The sequence below is a fragment of the Panthera pardus genome, unplaced genomic scaffold, assembly GCF_024362965.1.
Source record: "Panthera pardus isolate Hobbes unplaced genomic scaffold, ASM2436296v1 HiC_scaffold_21, whole genome shotgun sequence".
NCBI lineage: Eukaryota > Metazoa > Chordata > Mammalia > Carnivora > Felidae > Panthera > Panthera pardus.
Window position 1 is genome coordinate 6795930 of NW_026526777.1, and position 27689 is coordinate 6823618.

Below are 27689 nucleotides of genomic sequence, written 5' to 3' on the forward strand. Positions count from 1 at the left end.
GACCTTTGGCTGGACTTCTCTGCCTCTCCCAGAGGTGAGAGGCAGCGGTTCCTGTGGCCTCAGGCTTGGCACCAACTCGTCTCTGGGGGATCCAGGACCCAGGTCTCCAATCTCGCTATGGCTAGGGCCTCTCTGTCCCAGAGTGACCTCGCGGGCTCGCTCTCTGACTGGCTCTTCACGTCCCCTGCCGTCGGTGATTTTCATTCCAGATACGAGCCAGTGGATTCCTGAAAGGGACGACGTGGGCTTCTGTCGCCATCTCTGCTCTGGCCTTGGTCTGGCGGCGCTCTCCTCTGTGGTCTGGACCCGGAATGATGATGGACGCAGGCTGCCCGTTGTTTTTGTTTCATGATATTTAAAGCCACCAAAGCTCTCATTACTGTAATACAGTATGTGCCTGGGTTGGAGGGAGGAGCAGAATCCCCCCTGGATCAGCGGGCGGTTCTGTTCGGTTGTGGTGAGCCTGGGGACGTGTTTGGCCCCGGGCCTGATGGAAGTCAGCGCGTCAGGGCTGAGGGGGGCCTCGGAGCCACACTCCATTCTTACCCTTCCCAGCCCCTCACTTGAACAAGGGGGAGGCTGAGCCCGCTCAGGGAAAGGGATTGCCACTGAGGTGACGGTGGTGAGAAGCGGAGCAGGGACTAGAACTCAGATCCCGAGGCGGACTTGCGGTCAGGTGGTGAAGCTTCTGCCTCTGCCCTCCTTACTTGTTCAAGATCCTTTGAGCCTAACTTCGTATCTGTAAGTTTATGTTCCATTTCTTAACGAAGTAGGCCTTTCAAACTGTCTGAGCTTCAAGAGCCATAGAAACGGCTACCGCTGACGAGAACTTTCTACTGCCCCGAATCGACCGTGTGTGTGAGTTTGGGTGTGAGCAGAACGGGCAAGTGTGAACACTGAGCTGTCCTGATGCCGTGACGCCAAACCCAGCTTCGGGGTCAGGCGCCTGAGAGGCTCAGGTCAGTCAGTGGGAGACAGCAGGTGCCATGTTGGAGTCAGGTGGGAATTCCCTCCCAAAGTCGGAGTCACATGCTGGCGGTATGACTGAAATCTTGCAAGAATGGAGTCGACCATACCTTTTGTGCCAGATGAGAATGTCCCATTATCCTGGTAGTAGGGGTGGCTGTGGAAGATGTGGGCACAGCTTTGGAACCATCGTAACCGTCCTATAAGTGACCATCGATGGATTGCCGTCACACTTGCTACCTGTGTGATCTTGGGCAGATTGTCTCTTCTCAGTCTTTTTGTTTGTACAACGAGGATATAATAGTGATAGCCTCAGAGAGGTGTTCTGAGGACCACGTGAGAAGATTCAGGTAAAACTTAGCATACTCTCCGGCATCTCATATGTGTTCCATAAATGTTTGTCATACTGTCATAAGCCCTGAGGTGCAAAACATTCCTGCCCTTCAGGAGCTCATAGTCTTATGAGGAGATAAGATTTTCACACCATATGCAAGCACAGGTAGGGAGTGTAGAAGCTCCTTCCTGTCATCTGCTAAGTTAAGGAGTATCAAAGCAATGGAGTCGAAGGAGGAGACTTCTTTAGGCTCAGAAGAAGTGCCAAAGAGAAGAAGCCTGGTGCTCTGTCTTCTCAGCTGGTAGCAGGTGAACTGGGACTCCTGGACATTCCTGGACACTGCAGACCCCTCAGGTCACCCACTCAACCACCCCGGCACCTTCACTACGTATCTCCAGACTCTGCTCTGCACTGGGAATTTGGAGAAGACCTTGACAAGGTCCATCCCTCCAGGAGCTCACAGACTAGCCAGAGAGAAATATAGATAGACATATATTCACAGATAGAAATATAGAAATATTACAGCTAACAAATGTTATATCCATATCTACTTATGTCCCGAAACCAGTCATCTGAGCCCAAAGTGGGATGGGGTGGGTCGGAAGCTCAGAACCAGTTTGAAAGAAAGTAGGGATCTACTTGGTGAAGGGGGGGCAACTCAAGGCCATGAGCTCCTGTTGGAAGAAGCTGGTGGGTGTGAGCCTTCTGCCGGAGGGGTGGGGTCAGTTGCTCTAAATCAGAGTGTTCTGAGACTGAGATTGAAGCATCTCCAAGGCCAGGATGGGGCAGGTCCTTGGTTCCACACTTGGCTCTGATGATGTGGTATCTTTGAGCTGGGCTGGGAAGTTAGGGGTGGTGAGTGGGCCTGGCAGACTGGGGAGGGTACTCTTCAGACATCAGGGGTGAGCGCCAGGCTCTGGTGACTCAATGGGGGAACTTCCTGAAGGCAGATGGACTCTGCAGATGTCTCATACCCTTAAATAAACTTGTGTTTTCTGCACCACTTGCTTCAGAGGCTGCCAGTGAAAGTAACAGAGAAGGGAAGGTCCAGTCAGCCATGTGAAGGAAGTGTGAAATGGAAAGTGTGAGAAGCTGATTTCTCTTGATGGAGGCCATTACTGTTTTGGCCGGGATGGCGGAAGCTGCAGGTACTGAGGAAGTGACTTGCTTGAAGGAAGGGGTAGGGACCCGGAAAGGAATCTCAGACACTTGGTTCAAACCCAGCTGCCGAATGAGGCTTTCGAGCTCTGCGATTTGGGCAGAAACTCTTGGGCTGTGTTTGTCCAAGGCGCCGGGGCCCGTGAGCCTTGGTGTCTGTATGTCCCTGGACCCGCAGTTGTGTGACACCCAACGTTCCACTTTGCCCTGCCAGCCCCGGAGTCAGAGCAAGATGGGAACTTGCTCAACCGCTGTCTTGTTTGTTTTTCCAAATGTCTGTATGTGCCAGTCCTGTGCATCTCCCGCCAAGAACCAAGACCGATGCTTTCTGTTGTATCATCTCCAGGTGACCCAGCCTGTGCCGGGCTCACAGCAGATGCCCAATGGACACTTGTCACCTTGACTGTTGACCTTGTGTTCTTCTTATGCACCATCCCATTCATAAAACCACCACTAAATAATACCGAAATGCTAATAAGTGCCGACTGTCTCCCAGGCACCCTGCTGTAAGCCCTTTATAGGCACCATCTTGTTGAGTTATAACAATGACATCATTTTCCACCTCTACCCACATCTCACACTTCCCTAATCTAGAAAAGTGCCCTTCAGCCCAGAGATGAATTAGTATCTGTCTGTTAAAAGGGTCTGACCTGGGGTGCCTGGCTGGCTCCATCAGTAGAGCACATGATTCTTGATCTTGGGCTTGTGAGTTCAAGCCCCTTGCTGGGTGTAGAGCGTACTTTAAAATAGAATAGAATAGGGGTGCCTGGGTGGCTCAGTCGGTTGAGCGTCGACTTTGGCTCAGGTCACCATCTCACAGTTTGTGAGTTCAAGCCCCACGTCGGTCTCTGTGCTGGCAGCTCAGAGCCTGGAGTCTGCTTCTGATTCTGTGTCTCCCTCTCTCTCTCTCTCTGCCCCTCCCCAACTCATGCTCTGTCTCTCTGTCTCTCAATAATAAATAAACATTTAGAAAAATTTGATAAAAAAAAACAAAAGCAAGGACTTCATGTTGTTGTTCTTGCCTGTTTTATTTTATTACCATTGAGATGGCCCGTCAGTCAACCTACAGCGTCCTCTGAGCACCTGCTGCACAGGTCCTGGTTGATCCCCAAATAAAGGTGTGGATGAGGAAGGTATGCTTTTTGCCTCTAACTTGCAGATTTATTGAGGAGATGATGCATAGGCACAGCAAGAGTATGACAGAAATACAGATAACCATGAACATTTCGGAGCCAGGCCCTGTTCTACGCACTTCTTGGCGATAACTCATTCCATCCACACGTCCCTCTGTGGGTGCCATTCTTACCCTCATCTTGCAGCTGAGGAAACGGGCGCCAGGGCTCAGGTGTGGGGCCAGGTCCACACAGCTGGTGGAGGAGGAGACAGGATGCAGACTCAGCAAGTGTGGCCTCGACAAGGTGACTCAGAAGGAGCCAACAGGGGGGTTGGTGGCAGAGCTGGGGATTCTCAGGGGCCCAGGGGCCACAGGAAGGGGTGACCCACTGACTCAGGTGCTGCTCCCAGATTCACCGTTGAGCCCTCCAGGGTTTTATCCTCTTGAACATGACTTCTGGGATTAAGGAGAGAGATGTATCTCTTGTTTACCATTATTCCCCATGTGACCCCTTTACTATGTGCCCAACTCTTCACTGTAGGCATGGGAGGCAATGGAAAGATGGGTAACAAGTAAAAACCAGGCCACGTTCCCAAACCAGTACTTAACGTTTGTGGGAGGCGAGTCCTTACTCAGGGAGGTTGTTCTAGTCTCTTCTTACTGCGTAGTCACCTCACAGCTCAGACGGACCGCCACGGTATCATTATCGCTCGTGCCCCCGAGGGGACGAGGCTCAGCCGGGCTGTTCTGGCTCCGGGTCTCTCCTGTGTTTGCAGCAGACAGTAGCTGGGGCTTGAGTCACCTGCCAGCCCTCCTCGCTCACTCCACTAGCTGACCCTGCTGTCTGCTGGGACCTCAGCTAGGACGAGCAGCCTGGATACCAGCAGGTTGTGGCTTCTCCGTGTGGCCTGGACTTCCCAGGGCAAGGGCTCTAAGAGAGAGGGAGCCAAGTGGCGGTGTATCCCCTTTGTGGACCAAGCTCTGAAGCTCCATAACTATCACTTTTCCTGCATTCACTTTGTTGGAGGCAAGACACTTGCCCGAGCCCGTTCAAGAGATGGGAGATAAGCTACCAGCCCTCACTGGGAGACGGTGGCAAAGCCACCGCAGAGATTTTCCCAGTAACTTCACTCTGGTTTAAGGAGACCAGTTATCTGGGACAGACAGGGCCTGAGGAAGGTGTGTGTGCTCAGAGTTTTAGGAAGGAAAAACAGGACGTAGGGCCAGGAGAGGCTGTGTGACAGAACAGAGCCAGTGTGGAGGGCCAGGGCCCCGGGTACAGCCTCTGACCAGCGTTTGCCTGTGATGAGGCTGCTTGGCTGTTCAGGCTACCTTACTTTACTCACCTTTAACCAGAGAGTTTGAGACGGGTGAGCTCTCCGGTCCCCTAAGCTTCCATTGTTGTGCATGTGTAATTTTGAGGACTAGGGCCTTTCTTTCATAACTTCCAACCCCCTGTGACCCGAGTCCCTCCTGCCGACTTTCGTGTGCCCAGGAACGCGTACGGGCCGCCCTCTGCTCCCTGGCACATGAGCTGGGGCCATGAGGAGCCTGGGACAGAGGGTGGGCTGGGGAAGGAATTGGAGGCTGGGTGGGAAAGATGTTCAAGTGCAGGACCATGGAAGCCGGGGGTACCCGTGATCTATCTAAATGAAGAGCCAGGGATTACTGGAGCTCAGAGAGGCTGGGCCAACTGCCCAAGGACTCAGCAGGCCCAGGGGTACAGGGTTTTAGAGCCTCTCATGGGTCTTTCTGTGTTTGGAAAATGCCCTGCCTTCACTCTGTATTTACTCTCCTTCCTCCTGCTGATGGCGTGAAGGCATTCGATCTGACATCCCTCATGCTAATGATATAGAAAGTGACATCAAAGTGATGGCACACGTCAGTGTCCTGTGCCCCACTCCGTCCCTGGCAGCTCTCCTCTCCCCAGGTGTGAGGGGGAGGGGGGTAGGGGGAGGTGGGGAGAAAGGATGAGATGGCCACCTGGCCTTTCCCCCTCTGCCTCTACTCTACGACAGACTCGAGTTGTCTCTGTTTTACGACCCAAGGAGTGAGCTGGAGGGGAGCACAGTGCTCTTCTAACAAAGGCAGGAGCGTGGCCTGCGAGCCGTGAGGGTTACCTCGGGTCGTCTGGAGCATGTCCCGTGTGTAAACACGGATCGGGCCACTGGGGGGCCTTTGGCTTAGCACTGCAGGGATGTATTTGGAGAAGCACGAGGTGGGGACTCCCAGAGGAAAGGGTGGGAGTGAGAAAACTCTAGCAAGTCTTGGGGAGCCAGATAACACCAGGTTGGCCAGGGTGTGTGTGTGTGTGTGTGTGTGTGTGTGTGTGTGTGCATGCGTGCATGTGTGCTCACACGCGTGTGTTTGGGGGCCCATCTCTTGCCAAAACCAAGCTCATTTCTGCATCTTTGTTTGCTGAGTATTAAACAGTGCGAAGATTGTTCTTTCCATTTGTTGAATCTGAAATGAAAATGAGTCAGCAGGGAGGACCCAGGGCCCTGAGGGTCCCCCGAGTGAAAATGGACGGCCCTAAAGCAAGTGGGTTTTTGTCTCCCCGCCAGGCCCTGATCTTCAACACACGCAGGTGCACAGCTGGGCCCACACCACGCCTCGTGTGTCTGCTCCCACTCGACTGAGTGCTTTTATCTCACTTCCCATTCCTGTCTCTGCCTTGTCAGACCCCCACCCTTTCCGGAAGGGAAGGCCTGTCTTTAGGTAGAGGGGCCAAGGCTGGAGGCATAGATAACTTTCCAGGAAGGCAGGCACTTCCTTGTTGGACCCTGTCACGGACTCAGTGTGAAGATGTCTGCCGGAAATCTGTGACTTTTTATTTTTCGCCAGAGGGGCGGTCGCCTCAGATTGTCTCCAGCTTTGGGATCTGGGAGGACGGACTGTCTGGGGAGAATGACCCTTCTTGCTCTGCGCTCAGGCCGTATCCCTGAACACTTGATTATGACCTGGATTCAAGTATATCGAATCATAGTTTGAATGTCCCCGAGGAATTTGCTACTCGAAGGACCGGGGCACTGGATCATCGTATAAAGTGAAGAACTGGTTTGTGATGTGGACCCCTGCTCAGTGATTTATGAGTCCAGTTAAGTAGATGGAACATTCCTGTGTGCTGAATGTTATTTTAATCGTGCCACATGGAAACTTGTTATTCAAAGGTACCTGGCTCTTTGGGGTGGTGCAAAGAATTCTTCTGTAATGCGGATGAAGATTTCACAACGTATGAGTTTGGCAACTACAGGCATTTCTTAAAGTGGGGTGTACCTCTAGTTCTGCGTCAGAGAGAAAGATGGTTTGTGCTCATATTCAGACTTGGGGGACAAAGGCAGGCTTGCTCTGCCTACTTTCCATATCATCACAGGAAATGATGGTACTTTTCCCCCAAATAAATTCAGTGAACTATTATAGCTACATTTCTAAAAGTGTTTCAGTTTATATCTAAATATGTGTCATCTAAATTTTGATGTCTATCATCTATCTATCATCTATTATCTATCTATCATCTATTATCTATTATCTATCTATCATCCATCTATATATCTATCTACCTATCAATCATCTATCTGTCTATCTATCTATCTACCTACCTACCTATCATGTGTTTTCATTTCTGTAGTAAAAAAAGAGACACGGTGTAGGGCTCGTGCTCTGGAGCCCTGAAAGGCTGTTGTGCCACCAGTGTGGAGGGAGAGAGTTGAACTTGCTCCCACCCTTTCTCACTCAGCAGCCCCCAAATCATTTCCACACTCCACCCTCACCTACCATCTTATTTGGGCACTAGAATAGAGCCTGTTACTAGGGAAACAGTCTGATGTTCAAGGCAGTTGGAGAAGGGGAGTGTGGTCGTCCTCAGGTGTGTATGACCTAGAGCCACAGGAGACTTGGGGCTGACCAGGAGTGAGCCCTCGGCGTGTGAACCGTCCGCAGGATGGGATGGTGTCAGGCAGCGAGTACGACTTGCTTTGCCACCATGGTGTGGCCCGGACTACGTTTCAGAAAGAGGCTTTAGGAAGCCTCAATTTGCTCAATTACCCAGATAATTTGTAAGACATTTGACCTTCTAGATTCTTGTGTTATTTTTTTAATTCTTGCTTATTTCTAGTTGTGGCTGCCGCACTCCCCTCTGCCCTCCATTTACTTGCTGGTTTTCCTGATGGCTTTGACCCACAGCCTGTTCAGATCCTGATTTGGGTGGTCCTGAGATGGACAGCTACCTGTCTCCTAGCAGGCCCGGGAAGTCCTGAGCCACGGCTCTCGTTGCAGTCAGTTTGGAGTGTTCATCCAGCTTGGCCTGGGGAGGGGAGGGGATTTTCACTGAGAAGAAGGAAGTGTGGGTTTTTTATTACAAGGGACACATTCTCTCTGGGCTACCTGTCCATTGATATTCCTTGGAAAAGTATTGGGTTGTGAGTGAAGAAACACTGGCCTTAGAGTCAGAGCAACTGAAATTGATTCTTAACTCTTTCTAGTTTTGTGACCCAGGCAAGTCAGAGTGAACCTGATTTTGATACAGAGATAAACAAGGTCTTTGACGTTAAATGACATATATTTTGACCTTAAATGACTCAGGGTCCGGCATGACAGATGGGTCAACGTGCCAACTCTGAGCATGTAGGTCTACGTAGGTTGTGGGTAAAGTGACTTAGGTCCTTACTTTCCTACTTCGTAAAGGACAGTGGTAATCTTTCTCCTTAGAATTGTTGTAAGGCCCACTAGTAATGCATCCATAAGCATCCACGGAAGTACAAGTGTTCCAAAACAACAAAATAATGTCTAAGCGGCAATTCTCAACTGCTACTGTTGTTGTTGTTGTTGTTTGCCTACTTTGTTCATGTATAAGATGTACCAACCAATAGTATGTCTCAATCCCACAAGTGATTCTTCAGATACAAGACAAGTTCTCCATGTACCTCTAACCTCTGGGATATGCACGGTTGGTTGGAAAGCATCCTCCAGCTTCTGATAGACTGCCCCCAGGAAATTGGTTTTTGTCGGAAAAACCAATGTAAAAGGCAGTAACAAGGAACATATTTTCCTTCTTAAGAATCAACACAACAAACAAGTCTAGAGTTTCCTTTTGATCACCATTCCTGGTCTCCTCTGCCAAGCACTCCAATCTCTGAGGGAACTACTGTTACCAGCCTTGTCTCCTGAAGCTCCTTGCTCTGTCCCCACTCACCCTCTTATCTGAGCACCAGAGCGAGCACTAGAGTGAAGCTTGTTATTAGCACGGTGTTTACCCTTCTCAATCTTTTGTGTATACATACATGTATGCGTGTGTGTGTGTGTGTGTGTGTGTGTGTGTGTGTGTGCACTTATCCACAAAGGTACATAGCATGCTTTACATAAATCTTACAACCTGTTTGTTCATCCAAAAGTAGTCATGGACGCCTATCCAGCTCAGACTTTTAAAGTCTTGCATAGTATTTCACAATAGGAATATACCATCATCTATAGCATTCTCCTATTCATAGAAATTTCCCCAAGTTTTTGTTAATAAAAAAAATATATAGCGCCAACAGTGTCTTCACATCCTTGCCAACATTGTCCTTGTTTTTGTTTTTGTTTTTTTGATAATAGCCACCTGACAGGTGTGAAGTGATACCTCATTGTGGTTTTGATTTGCATTCCCCTGATGATTAGTGATGTTAAGCATTCCCCCCCCCACCCCATATATCTGTTGACCATTTGTATGTCTTCTTTGGAGAAATGTCTATTCAAGTCCTTAACCCATTTTAAAATCAGGTTATTGGTTTTTTGTTATTGAGTTGTAGTAGTTTCTTATATATTTTGAATGTGAATCCTTTATCAGATGTATGGCTGACAAATATTTTCTCCCATTGTATAGGCTGCCTTTTCACTCTGTTGATGGCTTCCTTTACCGTGCAGAAGCTTTTTAGTTTGGTGTAATCCTGCTTGTTTGTTTCTGTTGTTGTTCCCTGTGCATTTGTCATATCTGTGAAATCATTGCCAAGACCAATGTCCTGAAGCTTTTCCTGTATGTTTTCTTCGAGGAGTCTTAAAGTTTCAGGTCTTACATTCAAGTCTTTAATCCATTTTGAGTTGATCTTTGTGTGTGGTGTAAGATAATGGTCCAATTCCATTCTTTGACATATGGGTGTCCAGTTTTCCCAATGCCATTTGTTGAAGAGACTATCCTTTCCCCTCTGTGTATTCTTGGCATCCTTCTCGAAGATAGGTTAGCCACAACCTCTATGGAAAATAGCATGGGGGTTCAGTAAAAAATTAAAAATAGGACTACCATATAATCCACTTCTAGGTATTTTCTCCAAAGAATTGAAATCAGGGTCTTGAAGAGGAATTAGCTCTCCCATGTTCATTGCAGCACTAGATGTGGAAACAATCTAGATATCTATCCATATATATGTGAATGAATAGAAAAATGTGGTATATGTACACAGTGGAATATTATTCATCCTTTGAAAAGAAGGACATTCTGTAATAGTCAGCATCGAGGAACCTTGAGGACATTATGTTAAGCGAAATAAACCAGTCACAGAAGGACAAATACTGCCTAATTCCACTATATTAGGTACCTAAAATAGTCACATTTATCTAATGAAAGAGTGCAATGGTGGTTGCCAGGGGATGAGGGGAGGGGGAAATAAAGTTAAGGTTGAGCAAGATGAATAAGTTCTAGAAATTCGATGCCCAACATTGTACCCACAGTCAACAATAATGTATTGAATACTTAAAAATTTGTTAAGAGAGTAGATCTTTTGTGAAGTGTTCTTACCCCAATAAAATAAAATTTGAGGAAATATTGCAAAGCACTTCTTTGTGCGTACCTCGTTAGGCAGATACCTAGGTCTTTCTCTAAGGTAACTAATAATAAGGGAAATATAAGGATCATAAGGCATATGCATTTTTTAGAACAATTTTTTATTTTATTTATTTTTTAATGTTTATTGACTTCTGCGGTGGGTGGGGCAGAGAGCGAGAGGGACAGAGGATCAGAAGCGGACTCTGTGTTCATAGTAGCAAGCCCGATGTGGGGTTCAAACTCACCAACTGGGAGATCATGACCTGAGCCGAAGTCTGATGCTTAACTGACTGAGCCACCTAGGTGGCCCTGCTTGGCCCACTTTTATAGTGGTTTTCAAAAAATGATCTATAGATCTATATTTATACCAGAAACTATATTGTTGTAAAACTCCAAAATTTATCTTAGCCTATTGTTTATCTGTTGATGCTTTTGGTCTCAAAGGCATTTAAAATTTTGATGGAAAATTTTATCATTTTTGGATTTTGTTTTCTACATCTCACTTGTGCAGTCCTTCCTTACCTTTAGCTCCTAGCAAATGCCCTTATATTTTCTTGAAATACTTTGATAGTTCTCTTTTTGCATTTTGGGAATTCTCTTTTTTCATGTGTAGGCTGTGGATATACTTTTATTTGTTTTTGAAAACAAATGAACTGTTTCACTGATTTTATTTTATTTAAAAAAAATTTTTTTTAACATTTATTTTTGAGAGACAGAGAGAGACAGAGCATGAGCAGGGAAGGGGCAGAGAGAGAGGGAGACACAGAATCTGAAGCAGGCTCCAGGCTCTGAGCTGTTGGCATAGAGCTGGACACAGCACTCGAACTCACAGACTGTGGGTTCATGACCTGAGTCAAAGTTGGACACTTAACTGACTGAGCCACCCAGGCACCCCTGTTTCACTGATTTTAAGTGCCCCTTTTATAAAATAGTAAGTTCCCATTCATATGAGTCTTTTCCGGGTTGCCTCTTCTCTTCATTGTTCTCCTTATATGTTTCTGTGCCAATCCCATACTCAGAGAGGCCTTTCCTGACCACCTGGCCTGAAATAGCCCGCATTCACTCTCTGTCGCATCACCCCATTTTATTTTCTTCATGACACATACATCTCTTTGGATTTCTTATTTATTTACTTGTCTGCTTGTGCATTACAAGCTCCATGATGACAGCTCCAAGCTGCCTTTTACAGCGCGTGGAACAGCACCTAGGAGACACATAGAGAATAGTTACTGAAAAAAACGAATGAAAGAATACTGCTTGGCCAGGGATATTTGCATTTTGAGCTTTATTTTCAAAGATTGAATAAATTGTCAGGGGAATTTGTACTATCAACCAAAGAAATGGATAGGAAAGGGCCTTTCTACCTCCTTGAAGTTCTTCTCTGTATGTTTGTGGGTTCTGTTCACATGTCACATTGCTTAAATCCGGAACCCTCGGAGAAACTCATTCAAAGGTGCAGAATAGGGTGATGTAGGCTTATAATAAGCCTTGGGTACACTTCCGTTTAGGGTGTGGAATTGAGTGTGGCCAGATGTAATCACTGAATATATGGCTCAAGGCAATCATTAGTTCCCTCTGCAAATATTTACCCAGCACTCTGGTGGGTGTGCAGAACGCAATGGCGAGTAAAATAAACATCGAGTTTATGGAGGGGATGGGGAAGACCCTACAGCAATGAATATATGATCAGAAACTGGGATCACTTCTATGTAGACAAATAATGAAAAGCTTTCAGAGCATGTAACAAGGAAGAGGGCCAGAGAGGTTTCCACAGAGGAAGTGACCGTTGAACAGAGGGTTGATCTGGACAAAGAGAGCCTGAAGTATCCCGGCAGAGGCCATGAGGCAGAAGCAGGAGAATAGCTTGGGTCTTGTAGGCGAGGCCAGATCAAAGGGGAGTGCAGTATAATGACAAACAAAGACAAAACAAACAGTAACAACAAAACCCATGTGGATGTTGGAGTGATACAAACTCTGGGTTCACGTGAGCACCTGGCAACTGTGTAATCAGATCAGTTTTACTCTCTTCCCGCTCAGTTACCTTGTTGATGAAAAACAACCTCATTGGGTTACTGCGAATATTACATGAGAGCGTCTTTGGCCCACGTTAGATATACACACTGTAGTTACCATACCTCTGAGTTTGTTAATGGTTCTTCTGTGTTCGTTAGCTGCTGACACCCTAATTTGAAGCCAGCAAAGTAGAAATAATCACTTGTTCTGGAGATTCACAGCCTGAAACCCTCAAGTAACAGTTTCCAAAAGGAAAGTCAGTCAGATAGTTTTGAGTGTCTAGTAAGTGCTGTGTAGCTCAGTTGAAAACCATTTTTGAGTGCATGCTTTATACAAAATGGAAAGTATTCTTTTGGAGATACAAGAACGAGCCATTTTGAAGGTAATGACTAAATGGATTTTTTTTATAACTATGCCATGGAGGATCTAATAGAGGCAAAATCAGCGTATGTTTTGGTTAAGGGAATGAGGTATAAGACATTCCTTGTAGAGGGAACTGCTGGGGAAGGTTATAGAGGGGAGAGGTTATGGCCAACAACTCATGAGAAAGGTGCCCCAAGAGAGAATTGTGGGACTCTTCTACCAAGGAGAGAGTGGTTAGTCAAGGCAGTGCTGACAAGGCCGAGTGGTTGTACACAAGAAGCTTGGGTCTTTGTGGAAGGTCATGGCTAGTGCTAGATTATGGCTATGACCAAGTCTCCAAGATCTGCCCATGTCTTCCTTTCTCTGGGCATATTAGTTTGGGGACTCCTTTATGAAAACACAGTGTTTCTGCTGCTGGCAGTGACTACGCACACTGAGACACATATTTTACCCCATCCAAATCAATTCCATGAAACCACGCTTATCACCATTTTGTGGTCTGTGGATCACCCACCCCTGACCCCCACCAGAAGGCCACTTTAGTCTTTTGTCCTTGATTCGTTTTGGCTTCATCCTCTTCAACTCTTCAAGCATTTGAATATCTGCCTTTCCTTCCCTCTTTCTTTCTTTCTTTCTTTCTTTCTTTCTTTCTTTCTTTCTTCCTTCCTTCCTTCCTTCCTTCCTTCCTTCCTTCCTTCCTTTCTTTCTTTCTTTCTTTCTTTCTTTCTTTCTTTCTCTCTCTCTCTCTCTCCCTCCCTCCCTTCCTTCCTTCCTTCCTTCCTTCCTTCCTTCCTTCCTTCCTTCCTTCCTTTCTTTTCCTACTTGTTTATTGAGGAGGGCGGGTGAGAGTTCTATCACCTAGAAAACATCATAGGAAGTTTCTGCTTCCTCAACAGGTGTCTTGGCTATGTTCCCCCTTTATTTACTCCATTCCCATTATAGCCCATTAAAATCCTACTCATCATTCAAGAGCCTGATCAGGTCAGATTTCTCCATGAAGCCTTCTGTAATCACCCCAGCTTAATGGGATTTTGTCTTCCTTTGTAATTATGTATTGCATATTATTTATAACAATGGGTCCATTGTTGGTTTGGTTGATGATTAGTGTTACCTGGCAGAACCTTTTTAGTACAATTTTTATTCTAGAACAATTTCATACTTGCAGAGTCAATGCAAAGATAGTACATAGAATTCCTGTTTACCCAATACCCAGTTTCCCCTATTATTAACATCCTACATTAGTACAGTAGCTTTGTCATAGTTAATGAACCAATGTTGATACATTATAATGAACTAAAGTCTATACTTCATTCAGATTTCCTCAGTTTTCCCCTATGTCCTTTATCTATTCCAGGATCATCATCCAGGATGCCACTTTACAGTTAGTTGTCGTGCCTCCTTAGGCTCCCTTAGCTGTGACAGTTTCTTAGACTTTCTTGTCTTTTGTGATCTTGATAGCTTAGAGGATTATTCAATAGGAATTTTGTAGAATGTCCCTAAAATGGGACTGAACTGATGTTTTTCTCATGATTAGTCTGAGGTAATGAGTTTTTAGGAGGAAGACCACAGAGGCTATCCTGTGCCATTCTCATCATATCATATCTAGGGTATATATTAACAGTATGACTTATCAAAGGTGATGTTAACATCCATCACCTGGCTTGAGGTAGCATTTGTCAAGTTCCTCCACTGAAAAGCTACTTCCTCCATTTCCATACTGGACTATTTGGGAGAAGGTCACTGTGTGCAGTTCACCCTAAGGGGAGGGACTATGTGCCACCCCCTTAAAAGCAGAGTATCTACATAAATTATTTAGAATTCTTTTGAATGGGAAGATTTTCTGTTCTCCCCCTTTTGCTTATTCAGTCATTTATTTATATCAACACGGACTTGTAGATATTTATTTTATTCCTTGGGTTGTAGTCCAATATTACTTTATTTATTCTGTTGCTCAAATTCTTCCAGCTTTGACCACTGAGAACTCTTTCAGTTGGTTCCTGTGTCCCGTTGATATATCCCCATCACTTGGGGGGATGTATACTTTCTTGATTTCTGCCACTAAAAGATTCTCCAGGCTCATATTGTATATATCCTGCCCCAGGCCTGGGATCAGCCACTTCTCCAAGGAACTCTGACTCCTTTTATTGGAGAATGGTATTAAAAACCAAGATCTGGGCACTAGGCATACTTGTTGCTATTGTGGTGTTTGGCTTTTAGGCCCTCTCAGCTGATACAGCAAAGAGATGCATGTGTATATACTAACCTGTATATATGTATGTATCTGTAAATATTCCCCATATATATATATTTTTTCTTGGTTTAATATTGGAATCAACATCAAAATTGTGAGGACTTCATAAATGTAAGTTTTAGATTATCACCGTTCACAATGTGGGTAAGTATTAATCTTAGTAAAACTTTGTTACTTGCCTATAGTTTTGGTAATTGTAATTTCATGATCTGAGTTTGGAAATTCTTACATTATGTGATTATTGAATGTCCCACAAGACTCTCCAAGTCTGTGACTTGAAGTCCTAAATATAGAAATAAAGGCTGTAAAAACCCAAACATAATAGTACAAATTGTATCCATTCATTTTGATAGTATCTGTCTCACTCCTCTCCTCTCCTTCTCTTTCTCGTTTGCTTGCATTTTGGTGGGCTGCAGGCTCCAGTTCCGACACCATCTTCTGAGATGACTTCGATTCCCAGAATACCCTTGATGCTACTCCTGCTGCTGTCCATCTTGAGTTCTGCAAAAGCTCAGGTTAATCCAGGTAACACGGCCATTGCTCAGCCACATGCTAGAAGACCAGCCGAACACTCAAGTCCATCAATGTTCATCTTGGCAAAGGCCCTGCCAAGGGTATCCAAAGGGTCATCTTTTCCCCTTATTCCTTCCTTCCTTCCTCCCTCCCTCCCTCCCCTCCTTTCTTCCTTCCTTCCTTCCTTCCTCCCTTCCTTCCTTCCTTCCTTCCTTCCTTCCTTCCTTCCTTCCTCCCTCCCTTTCCTTCCTCCCTCCCTCTCTTCTTCCCTCCTTCTCCTTCTTCCTTCCTTCCTTCCTTCCTTCCTTCCTTCCTTCCTTCCTTCCTTCCCTTTCATGATGAAACTTGTCTAAAGCAGAAACAGAAACTAATATCCTCTGTCTATATAACATCTTGGCTGTTGTGAAAGGGCTCTTGATATAAACTAGAGTGGAGTAAATGGGAATTTTAAAAAATGGGAGGTGGAAGAAGCATTTGTTTACTTCTGCATCTTCTTGGAAACAGGAAAGAATTTTTAGATGACTTGGAGAACTTCCACAGGTTGGGTTTCCAGTTATTTTTGGCTGGTTTAGGCCTATGTTTTACTTGGATGTCATGTTGTGCTTCTGGGACCCTGGTCTTATGGGATCTCAGGCAGTCTTTCTTTCCTATCAGGTGTGGCCATACTCAAATATAGATGTGTCCAGAGAAATCTTTTAGTTCTCCCCAACTTTTTAAAACAATTGTATGTGTGTCTCTCTCTCTATATATTTTATTTTATTTTTATTTTTTAAATTAATTAATTACTTAATTTTTAAATTTACATCCAAGTTAGTTAGCACATAGTACAACAGTGATTTCAGGAGTAGATTCCTTAATGCCCCTTACCCATTTAGCCCACCCCCCTCCCACACCCCCTCCAGCAACCCTCTGTTTATTCTCCATATTTAAGAGTCTCTTATGTTTTGTCCCCCTCCCTGTTTTTATATTATCTTTGCTTCCCTTCCCTTCTGTTCATCTGTTTTGTATCTTAAATTCCTCCATATGAGTGTATCTTAAATTCCATCATATGAGTGAAGTCATATGATATTTGTCTTTCTCTGACTAATTCACTTAGCATAATGCCCTCCGGTTCCATCCATGTGGTTGCAAATGGCAAGATTTCATTCTTTTTGATTGCCGAGTAATACTCCATTGTATCTATAAGCCACACCTTCTTTATCCATTCATCCATCAATGGATGTTTGGGATGTTTCCATACTTTGGCTATTGTTGATAGCGCTGCTATAAACATTGGGGAAAATTGCATGTATATTTTAACTTTAAATTGAAGTACACAATTTTATCACTTGTCTATTACCAGAGTAATGCCTCTTAACAACTTACGTAAAGTTGGTGATCCAGTCTGGGCTTGGTTGGAGTATTCTTCTGATCTCTGGTTTCATGCACCTATCTGGGAGTCAGCTGGTTATTGGTTCATCTAGGATGGCCTTGGCTCTGACGACTGGGCAACTTGGCTGTTCTCTCCTCTAGCAGACTAGCATGGATATGTTTTAATGGAAATTGCACAGGAGCAAGAGCAGAAGCAGAAATGTGCAGCATTTTCCAAGCCAATGCTTTAGTCACATTCGCTGAGATCTTATTGGCCAAAGCAAGTCACATGGCCAAGCCCTGAGTCAGAGTGGGATGGCATAAAAAAATCACATGGGGATGGCCTGAATACAGGGAAGGGTAAAGGATTGGAGTCATTTTTTTTTCCATGTTGGCATAAATATAAATATAGGAAAGTATACATATATCCTTATACTTAGTATAAGTGCTCAATGTGATGAATTTTACAAACTGAATACATCCATCTAAGCAGCATCCAGATTAAGAAACAGAGGTTTAGCAGATTTCAGTAGCTCTCCTCATGCTCCTTTTCAGTCACTTCTTCTCACCCTCACTCCAAGGGTAATCATTATCCTGCTTTATAACAATATAGATTAATTTTGCCTGTTTTTATACTTTATATAAATGGAAGCAGATGATGCATAAATACTATTTCGTATCTGGCTTCTTTCATTCAATATTTTGTTCATGATACTCATCCACCCTTCTGCATGCAGTTAGCAACTGTTTGTTTTCATTGTTGTGTGATATTACTTCGTTTGAATATTTTATTTATCCAGTCTACTGTGGATGGGAATTTGGATCGTTTCCAGTTTGGGCCCATCATGAATAAATCTGCTATAATCATTCTTGTAAAGGTCTTTTGGTAGAAGTGTGTATTCAGCTTTTTGGGGGCATATACCTGGAAGTGGAGTTACTGAGTTATGTGTTACATACAGTATGTTTTTCTACACATTACCAGAGTTTTCCAAAGAGATTTTACCAATTTGCCCATCCCACGGTAATGTATGAAAGTTCTGCTGCTCCGTGTTGTATATGGATTTTTGAGGACATTTTTCTTTTGTCCTCTTCATATAGCATGAGGGTACATTGTGAAAATCCTCACCCTCTTCTCCTAACTAGAATTCTGTCTCTGTGGGATATTCTTTATACCTGAAAAGGAAATATAATCAAAACACCTTAAAATCAAGGATTTCTTGTTTTAATAAACCCAGTGCCTTATTACTTTCTTGTAATAAGCTTAGTTGGTTCACCTCAGATCTGAACTTGAACACCATTCCTTCATTTCTCTCCTCTGTATTCCTCCCACCCCGTTGAAGTGTGGTTGCTTCCTGCTACATTGAACAAGCAAATGGTCATCTCCCTGATTTGGTCTCCAAGGAAGGGTCACTATGTGTGCACAGAATGGTAGCGTGTTTTCGTTCCAGGCACATTCACAGAGACTAGGATGATATGAGGACATTTTGATGAATGAACCAAAAGAGCTAGTGTTCTGTGTTCGAGAGCATTGTTATAGCCCTGTGGCAGGGAATGAGCTGTGTGAAGACAGAAAGCAGTTATCATTAAAACATTTTCCCCATATTCCTGGTGCCAACCATTTCTGTTGGCTCTTTTTTTTTTTAAGTTTTTTGATTTATTTTGGGAGAGAGAGAGAGAACCAGAAAGAAAGGGAGAGAGGGAGAGAGAGAGAGAGAGAGAGAGAGAGAGAGAGAGAGAGAGAGAGAATCCCAAGCATGCTCCACACCATCAGTGCAGAGCCCTACACAGGGTTTGGACTCGTGAACTGTGAGATCGTGACCTAAGCCGAAATCAAAAGTCAGAGACTTAACCAACTGAGCCACCCAAGTGCCCCTTCTGTTGCCTCTTTCTCCCAGGGAGAAAGGAAGAAATGTCTTGACTTGCAAAGATCTTTATAGAACATAGAATATTGGAGGTATGTTGAAGAACTAATCCTTCTCTCTACCATTTCTTCTGTTTTACCAAGTTAAGCTAGAGACCAGCAACGAGAAACGGTAATCAGTGTTAAAGGATCGAGGCACAAATCTTGGGGTCTGTGGAGTCCTAGGGCCTGCACACTGATGAATGTAGAGTAGATACATAATAAACGCATGTTGATTTATGGATGACTTTTCAGAAGTCCTTATTGGTTTCTACTGAAAGACGAAAATTCTTGGCCAGGTAGGTTTTCCCCACAGGTTGGTCCCATGGTATAAATAGATGCCATCTTGGATGTAAGTCGGGAGAACTGGGTTGTAAACAGATCTTAAAATATCGACACATATTTTAATAGAGTATTTGATATAAAATGTTGGCTGGCAAATAGCAACTGGGCTAAACATTAAATTTAATTAATATAAAGTCTACAACCAGCTCATTAGTTTAAGCCCGTTGTGGAGATTTCATCATGGCTGCTGGTGTCACGCCATGGAGACTCCCAGTTAGTACTAGTGTGGTATAGGTAGTAGGTCATGACATGATGGCAGGGAGGCCGTTGGCCCACTGCTCTAAAGCACCAGAGCTTTGACAGTGGCAGCCAAGCAGGTAGGGAGAAAGGTAGTAATAGTGGCATTTCCAGTAATGGCAGGCTTCAAGGTGGCGTTGTCACTGGGGGCTGCAGTGTAGGCTCTACGGGTCCACCCAGGAAATACTGACATGCAGGAGTATGTACACAGTTCTAAAGTGTGGACAGCATGCCTCGCCAGCTTCCCATTGTAACCGTGCACCAGGGACAGGGACCGGATGACTGTCGATTCAATGGAAGGTCATTGGAAGAGGTTGAGGCAGTTTCCTCTGTCACAATCATGGCTCAGGAGATCAGTTAGCTAGTCTCCATCAAACGATCATACCAACAATTTGTGAAAAACATTTCTACAAATCAACAAATGATGTGGACATTGTTAGAATATTCTGCCGAATGATTTGCAGTTTACTTAGAAAATAGTATTTAACTCATTGGGCTGCCCAGGTGGCTTAATCGGTTGAATATCTGACGCTTGATTTTGGCTCAGGTCATGAGCCCAGGGTCGTGGGATGGAGCCTGCATTGGGCTCCATGCTGGGTGTGGAGCCTGCTTAACATTCTCTCTCTCCCTTTCCCTCTGCCCCTCCCCTGCTCATGCTCTCTCTCAAATAAAAGAAAAAAGAAAGACAAGAAAATAGTATTTAACTCACTTAGAAAGTGATTCTGAGGAAAAACCTGGTTATGATCCTGGCTTGGTCTTTAATTAGTTATGTGACATTACACCTGCCATTGTATTTCTCTTCGTATTTCCTTAATCCTTTCACCTGTAGTAAGGTGATGTTGGATTAGGTGATCTGTGAGAGCCTTTCTGTCACAAACTTACTGTGATTTTATGGTGTGGGAGCTTTACCACCTATACTGGAAGATATGGATGGGCTTTGGACTTGGAAGCAGGGTCTCTGATCTTGCATGGCTGTTCTTTGTAAGAAAATCCACTTGTCCCCAGGTCCCTGGCACTTCTCAGGCTTGGGGTTCTAAAATCTGAACTTTGGAAGAACCTCGCCTTTGAGGTTAAGCACAAAGAAGATAGCTGATATATACATATATATATCAGTGTGTATACACACACACACATGCACACACACACACGTACCCTAAAATGCCCCCTAGTGACAGGTTGGGTACACAAAGCCTGCCCCAGCCTAATCTGTAGTAGTTTCATAGTACAAGAAGCTTTTTGTTGGGCAATTTTTTTCCTCTGGAGGTGGGTCTAAGAAGAAGCCTTTCAGGAAGAAGAAATAGCATGTATGCAATGGCCAGAAGGGACGGGGAGGAACATGGGGGGCTGCCTGGTGGAGGGTGCTGAGTGAGAGACCCAAAGGGGCAGCCTTTTCATCCTCTTGTAGATCCTTGGGTGGGGCGACTGGACTTAACAGGAGAGCCTGAGAGTACCTCCAGGACAAAGGGACATCTCTAGACGCCACAATGAAGTATAAGAATAGTCTGGGTTATAATAGCGGTCTAATCACCTGGCCAGGTTAGACGCCTCCAGGCTTCTCCTTCAGTGGTCAGTCAGGGCCCAGAATCTTAGGGATTTCGAGGGAGGAGGACGAGTAGAAGTGACCTGATTATCCTGGACACCAAGCCCAGGGGTCTGAGGTCCTGAAGACTCAGCCAACCAACCAGACAGTTGCTGTCTGTGAGGAGCACAAAGGCAGTTGGCCCCACCCTCTGACTTGGCCTGTGAGAAGTGCTTTTACTTGGAAGAGGGAGAAACAGCTCTTTTCCCTAACAGGCAACCCAGGCATTCAGGATGCACAGGACAGAGCCAGGGCAGGGCAGTGTTGGGGCTTCCTGTTTCCGTTCCGCATTTTCCCTTCATAGGAGGCAGGAAGCTTACTAGCAATTCAGAACCCTGGGGTGGGGGAGTCCTCCTTTGGTGTCTAGAATGTTCCTACTTTCGGGGGAGGGACAAAGACATTAAAGGATTGGGATTCTGAGAGGAGGAATTTCTTCTCCTATAGACTCCTGTAGTTTTAGGTTCATCACTGTGGTTTTGTTGTTTCCAGCATCAATCCTACACCCCAGTGAGTTCTTTGGACCTAGGCAACTAGCGTCCTGGGCTATTTGAGTTGCAATGAACCTTAACGATATCCAAGTCCCTCTTCCCCATTTTACAGGTAAAGGAAGTGATGTCAAAGGGAGTGAGAGGTTTGTCCACGAGCACACATCTAGCGAATGGTAAAACAGGAGCCCACGACTCCCGTCTCCCAGCTCCAAGGTCATTCCACCAAAACCACTCAGCCCCTCAGGGAGCCAGTGAGGAAATGACCTTTCTCCAATAATCATGTAATAGCTGGGCAGCCTGATGGCTACTTTTCTGTGACCGTCAGTGTGCATTTAAGGGGGTGACAGGTAATTGGGGTTTGAGGGATGGCCTGAGGCGAAGGAATAGAAAAGACTCAGAGGATCATGCAGAGCTCGCTCTGGGAAACTTGGTCTCATTAGCATGCCCAGTAAGCAAGGGTCTAGAAGCCCTTTGGTACTGACTCAGCCTCGCAAAGATACCAAAGCTCCAGAGATACCCTGGTTCCCTTCTGCACAGCGTTCTCCCCTTCTCCTCACCCCCTTTTCTACCGCCAAAGCTGATACATGTAACTTTACTCACACACATTTCCAAATTGGAAAATCCTGGGCTCTCATCCTTCATGTCCCCAGAGAAGTGTGAGAAGGTTTGTGGGGCTTCATCTAATGAGAATGTGGCACTGGTTTCAGATTTCTGAAACCAGACCCGAGATGCTAGGGCTCTGTGTGTGTGTGTGTGTGTGTGTGTGTGTGTGTGTGTGTGTGAGAGAGAGAGACAGAGACAGAGACAGAGACAGAGAGAGATTGCTTGTTTGCTTTATTCAGACTGAGCAGGGCCCTCAGAGGGAGATAAAAAGGCTGCGAAGGGACCTCCCTGCTTGAATTTCTCTTAAGCAAGCAATGCCTGATGCTGCCCAGATTGGCTCTTTATTGCTTATATGTTTGTCGAGTCTAGCCTGAGGGTGGCCTTTGGTATCCTTCCTGCCAGTAAAAGGATCTTTCTCTGGGGACAACTGAAGCTCATCTGCCCCTTAAACACCCTCTGTTGTGCCAAATAGGGAAAAAGAGAATGCAGAGTTCAAAGGGGAATACCAACTAACACTCAACCAGCACTTAATATATTCCTGGTGCCATTCGAAGTGGGCGTCAGCAAATTTAATCTTTGCAGTAATCTTATGAAGTAGGTAGTATTGTCTTTCCAGCTTCACAGGAGAAACTGAGGCCCAGAAACCTTAGGTAACTCACTCAAGGTTGCAGAGCTAGCTAAGTGGCAGAGCTAAGAGGCGCTCTTGACCAGTAAGCGTGCTCTTGACCTCTGTGCTCCTGGATTGTCAGACACACTGGATGCTCACGTACTACCCAACCAGGTCAGCTCCCCAGGGTCTGAGTGGTTGAAATACTGAAGGTATGAATGTGGGCCAGACATGGAGGAATTTGCCAGGCTAGGTGGAAAGAGGAAAGGAGAGCATTTGAGCTAAGAAAAGGCTCAGAGGCACAAATAGGAAAGTAAGAGTGTGGAGATGGTTGTCACTGAGGGGTCATGAGGGCAACAGTGAGGTTAGGGTCGTACCAGAAACAGGAGCCACCTAACTTTGGGATCCCCAGTATGTGACAGGTACTTTCTGATCAAAGGCTTTGTCCTCACCCGGTGATAACAAAATGGGATGCCATGTCCTTCCTCCCAGGTTGTGAGTTCTTTCCACTGCCTCCCCCCCCCCCCAGTTAGATTCCTTATTTTACTTTTTTAATAAATTTAAATCGCCTTCACCCATTTTTTCCACCCTCTACCCCCTGCCTCAGGTAACCACCGGTCTGTTCTCTGTATCTGTGAGCTTTAAAAAAAAAAAAATTTAATGTTTTTCTTCATTTTTGAGAGAGAGAGACAGAGCGTGAGTGGGGGAGGGGCAGAGAGAGAGGGAGACACAGAATCCGAAGCAGGTTCCAGGCTCCGAGGTGTCAACACAGAGCCCGTTTGAGCCATGAGGTCACGACCTGAGCCAAAGTCAGACACTTAACCGACTGAATCACCCAAGCGTCCCTTATATATATATTTTTAGATCCCACATATAAGAGAGATCTCCGTCTGACTTATTTCAGTTAGTGTAATGCCCTCAGGTTTTATTCGTTGTCACAAATGGCAGGATTTCCTTTTTTCTCATGACCGATATTCCACTGTATACATATACCACAATTTCCTTATCCATCCATCCACTGGTGGACACTTCGGTTGTTTCTGTATCTTGCCTATTGTAAATAATGCTGCAGTGAACGGGGGTGTGTGTGTGCACATATCTTTTTGAGTTAGTGTTTCATTTTCTTCAGATGAACACCCAAAAGTGGGACTGCTGGGTCACATGGCAGTTCTATTTTTAATGTCTTGTAGAGACTCCACACTGTCTTCCCTAAGTGCAGAAGGATCTCTTTTTCTCCACAGCCTTGCCGACACTTATTATCTCTTGCCTTTTTGACAGTAGCCATTTTAAGAGGTTTGAGGCGATATCTCATCGTTGTGATATGCCTTGCCCTGATGATGAGTGATGCTGAAACTTTTTTTTCATGTACCTGCCGATCACCTGTATGTCTGCTTTGGAAAATGCCTGTTCGCATCTTCTGCCTATTTTTTAATTGGACCATTTGGTTTTGTGCTATTGAGTTGTAGGAGTTCTGTATATCTTTTGGATATTAGTCCCTTATCAGATACATGATTTGCAAATATTTTCTCCTGTTCAGTGGGTTGCCTTTTTATTTGTTGGTGGTTTCCTTTGCTGTGCACAAGCTTTTTAGTATGATGCATTCCCGCTTTTTTATGTTTTTCTTTTGTTGCTTTTGGTTATGGTGTCAGATTCAAAAAATCATTGCCAAAAGCCATGTCAGGAGGCTTACTGCCTATGTTTTCTTCTAGGAGTTCTATGGTTTCAGGTCTCCCATTCATGTCTTTAATTGATTTTGAATTAATTTTTGTGCATGGTATAAGATAGTGGTCAGGTTTCATTCTTTTGCATGTGGCTGTCCCATTTTCCCAGCACCATTTATTGAAGAGATAGTCCTTTTCCCATTGTGTGTTCTCGGCTCCTTTGTCATAAATTAACTGACCATGTACGTGTAGATTTATTTCTAGGGTCTCTATTTTGTATGCCAATACCATACTGTTTTAATTACTATAGCTTTGTCATATATCTAGTAATTGGGGGACCTGATGCCTCCAGCTTTGTTCTTCTTTCTCAAGATTGGTTTGGCTATTCAGAATTTTTTGTGGTTCCATACCAATTTTAGGATTATTCGTTCTATCTCTATCATTTGTTTAGGATTATTAGAAAAACGCCATTGGAATTTGGATCGAGCTTGCTTTGGCTCTGTAGATTCTTTGGATAATATGGACATTTTAACAATATTGATTCTTTCATCCATCAGCATGGAATAGGTTTCTATTTATTTGTATCTTCTTTGGTTTCTTGTATTAATGTTTTGTGCTTTTCGATATGCAGGTCTTTCACCTCCTCGGTGAAAGGAGGAGGAAAATTCCTGGGTATTTTATTATTTTTATGCAATTATAAAAACGGGATTTTTTTAAAATTTCTTTCTGATACTTCATTATCAGCATATAGAAATGCAACCGTTTTTTTTGCGTATTGATTTTACATCTCATAACCAGGATGCAGGATGTCCTTTTGCTATCATATTTCAGTAAATCTGAGACGAAGATGTTCCAAGAAATTAGACAGGCAGTAAGCCTTCCCGGGTCCTCTGTCCAGATTGTTCCCTGAATCGGTGGTTCTTCTTGACCCTGAGGTCTCATTATAGCGTGGAGAGTGAGTGCAGACATACCGTGTGATGCCAGTGTGGTTTGGTGAAGAGACCGGGTGATGGAAATAAAGAGACCTCAAGCCTGGTTCCACTTCTGTCACTATCTAGCTTTGTGACTTTAGGTAAAGCTCCGTATCTCACTTTGCTCACTGACACAACGGGGGAAAATGAACTCTGCCCTCTGCACCTCACGTGGCTACGATACGGGGACCAAATGAGATAACAGAAGTCAGTGGGCTTTCGAAAGTGATATGCAAATATTGAGGGTTGTGATTTGTTCCTTTTGGAAGAAGAGAAAAATAAAATAAACCAAATACCATAAAACAATGGTTTCTATGTAGCAGACGGTGGGGGAGGAAAGAGAAAAAGAGTTCATTAGTGACCATTATGGTCCCTTGTGGTCTCCAAGAGAGACTCAAGTTACCTTTGGGAAGTGGGGGCTTCTAACAACCCTGAACTCTGGCCATCCTGACTCCAAGGGGACGCAAGGCCCTGTGCCCAGGCGAGCTTATCCATGGCAGTATATTTTTCTGAGGAGAACAGTGTGATTGTTGGCTTAGCTTTTGGTCCTAGCCAGCAGGCCTCTGAAGAGCATGGATGTGGCAAGATAGGCCTCCCAGAATTTTTCGTGGTTTGGACACATACACAGTGAAGTAAAGTAAAAGTTAAGACATTCAAAACAGTGAGGTTTTTGGGGGGGCTTAAGTAGGAGGTGATGAGTTGTTAAAAAATATGCAACTTTTCCCCCCTGCTGCACAGACATTTATGACTTTGGTCTTTGTCTTATTTTGTGTGGCAGTGATCTCTTGTGTATTCATGGCCAATACCTATGACAGTACCTGGCTTATATAGACAATCGATAAGTGCCTGAAGAATAAGGAGAAGACAAGAAGGAAGGGAGTCAAGGGCCTCCCAGGCTTCTCTGTATTTTTCTTCAAAAAAAGCATCTAAATTATGCCATTTGAGGTTTGGTCTCACAAAGATGTTAGGAAGCCGAGAAAGAGTTCATAAGAATATCAACCCTTTGGGGGCGCCTGGGTGGCTCAGTGGGTTGCATGTCCAACTTCGGCTCAGGTCACGATCTCGCAATCCATGGGTTCGAGTCCCGCGTCGGACTCTGTGCTGACAGCTCAGAGCCTGGAGCCTGCTTCCGATTCTGTGTCTCCCTCTCTCTCTCTCTGCCCCTCCCCTGCTTGTGCTCTGTCTCTCTCAAAAAAAAGCCCAACCATGAAGTGTATTTTCTCTATATATACAAGCATAGCTAACAAGAAATGATTCATCCTGGCACAGGAGGAGCCCCGGCTATGGGGAGAAGAGGGGAGGGGGTGGGTAAGTCCACCTTTGGAAAGCTATAATTTTAATTTATTTGCTTTTAGTAGGTTAGACCAATATTCAGGACTCTGTAGTAGCTTTCTTACTGAGAAACTCGCTCAGCTGTGATTGATAACTATGCATTTGGCAAATGTGCAGAGTGAGAAAGATGCTGCTGGCTACAGCGATCACCTGTCTCTTCCAGAAGCTCTGGGGTTTTGCCCCATAGCGAAGCTTCTCTACCTGCGCAAAGCCCAGAGCCAGCCCCGTGCCCCTGCTCCAAACTGAGGAACGGCTGAAAGGGGCTGCAGGAGGTATATCCCCTCTCAGATTCTCCCTTCTTTGAAGTTCTAGTCCCCTGTTCTAACGATCTGTTCGGAGAAAAAAACTTCTATTTGGGTGTTTTGCCCGTTTTTAACTTTTTTTTAAACCTCAGAGCAGTCAGATGCTTTCAAATAGATGATTTATAAGTTTTATCTGCATCTTTCAAATGCAGGGGGGAGCACTGGTTACTGTAAGCTACTCCATCCCACCTGGAAACAGAAATAGAAAGTTAACTTTTACCTTATTGCCAGATTATGTTAACTGATGGTGTCTTGCTTTTTGAATTGGCTAGTGGGAAGCTCAGAGCCAAATGTGAGGCCTATCACCAGCAAAGGTATATAGACCCACATGCAGTATCTTTTGGATATCAACCTTAGCTCTTTAGCTTATCCTTTTTTTCCCTATTCTCTTTCCCCTGAACATACATACGTTTATTCATTTATTAATTATTTTATACCATTTGGGAAGCCAATTCCAATCTCTGTTTTAGAATGAGTCAGGGTAAAAATAGTTAAAATATAAATAACATCTATAAATAACATCTATCCGGTTTTAAGCATTATTCTGCCTTAAATTTTTTTTTTTACATTTATTTATTTTTGAGAGACAGAGCACAAGTTGGGGGAGGGGCAGAGAGAGAAGGGGACACAGAATCCGAAGCAGGCTCCAGGCTCTGAGCCATCAGCACAGAGCCCGATGTGGGGCTCGAACTCACAAACCATAAAATCAGGACCTGAGCCGAAGTCGGACACTTAACCGACTGAGCCACCCAGGCGCCCCAAGCATTATTCTGCTTTAAACATCACTAAGTACTTGATATATATTA

General features: G+C 44.7%; 1 protein-coding gene across 9 annotated transcripts in view; it reads left to right on the forward strand.

The window, feature by feature from the left end:
* Positions 1 to 27689, forward strand: part of DDR2 (discoidin domain receptor tyrosine kinase 2) — a 149798-nt gene that overhangs the window by 76272 nt on the left and 45837 nt on the right. For 6 of the 9 annotated variants that reach the window (XM_053908941.1, XM_019465742.2, XM_019465741.2 and 3 more), the window contains one exon: positions 15412 to 15520. The exons of the other annotated variants lie outside the window; for them this stretch is intronic. In XM_053908941.1, coding sequence (XP_053764916.1) covers positions 15439 to 15520 — 82 coding nt within the window. In that variant the 5' untranslated portion in view covers positions 15412 to 15438. Of the gene's footprint in view, positions 1 to 15411; positions 15521 to 27689 lie in introns of those variants that run through there. 9 annotated transcript variants of the gene reach the window in all.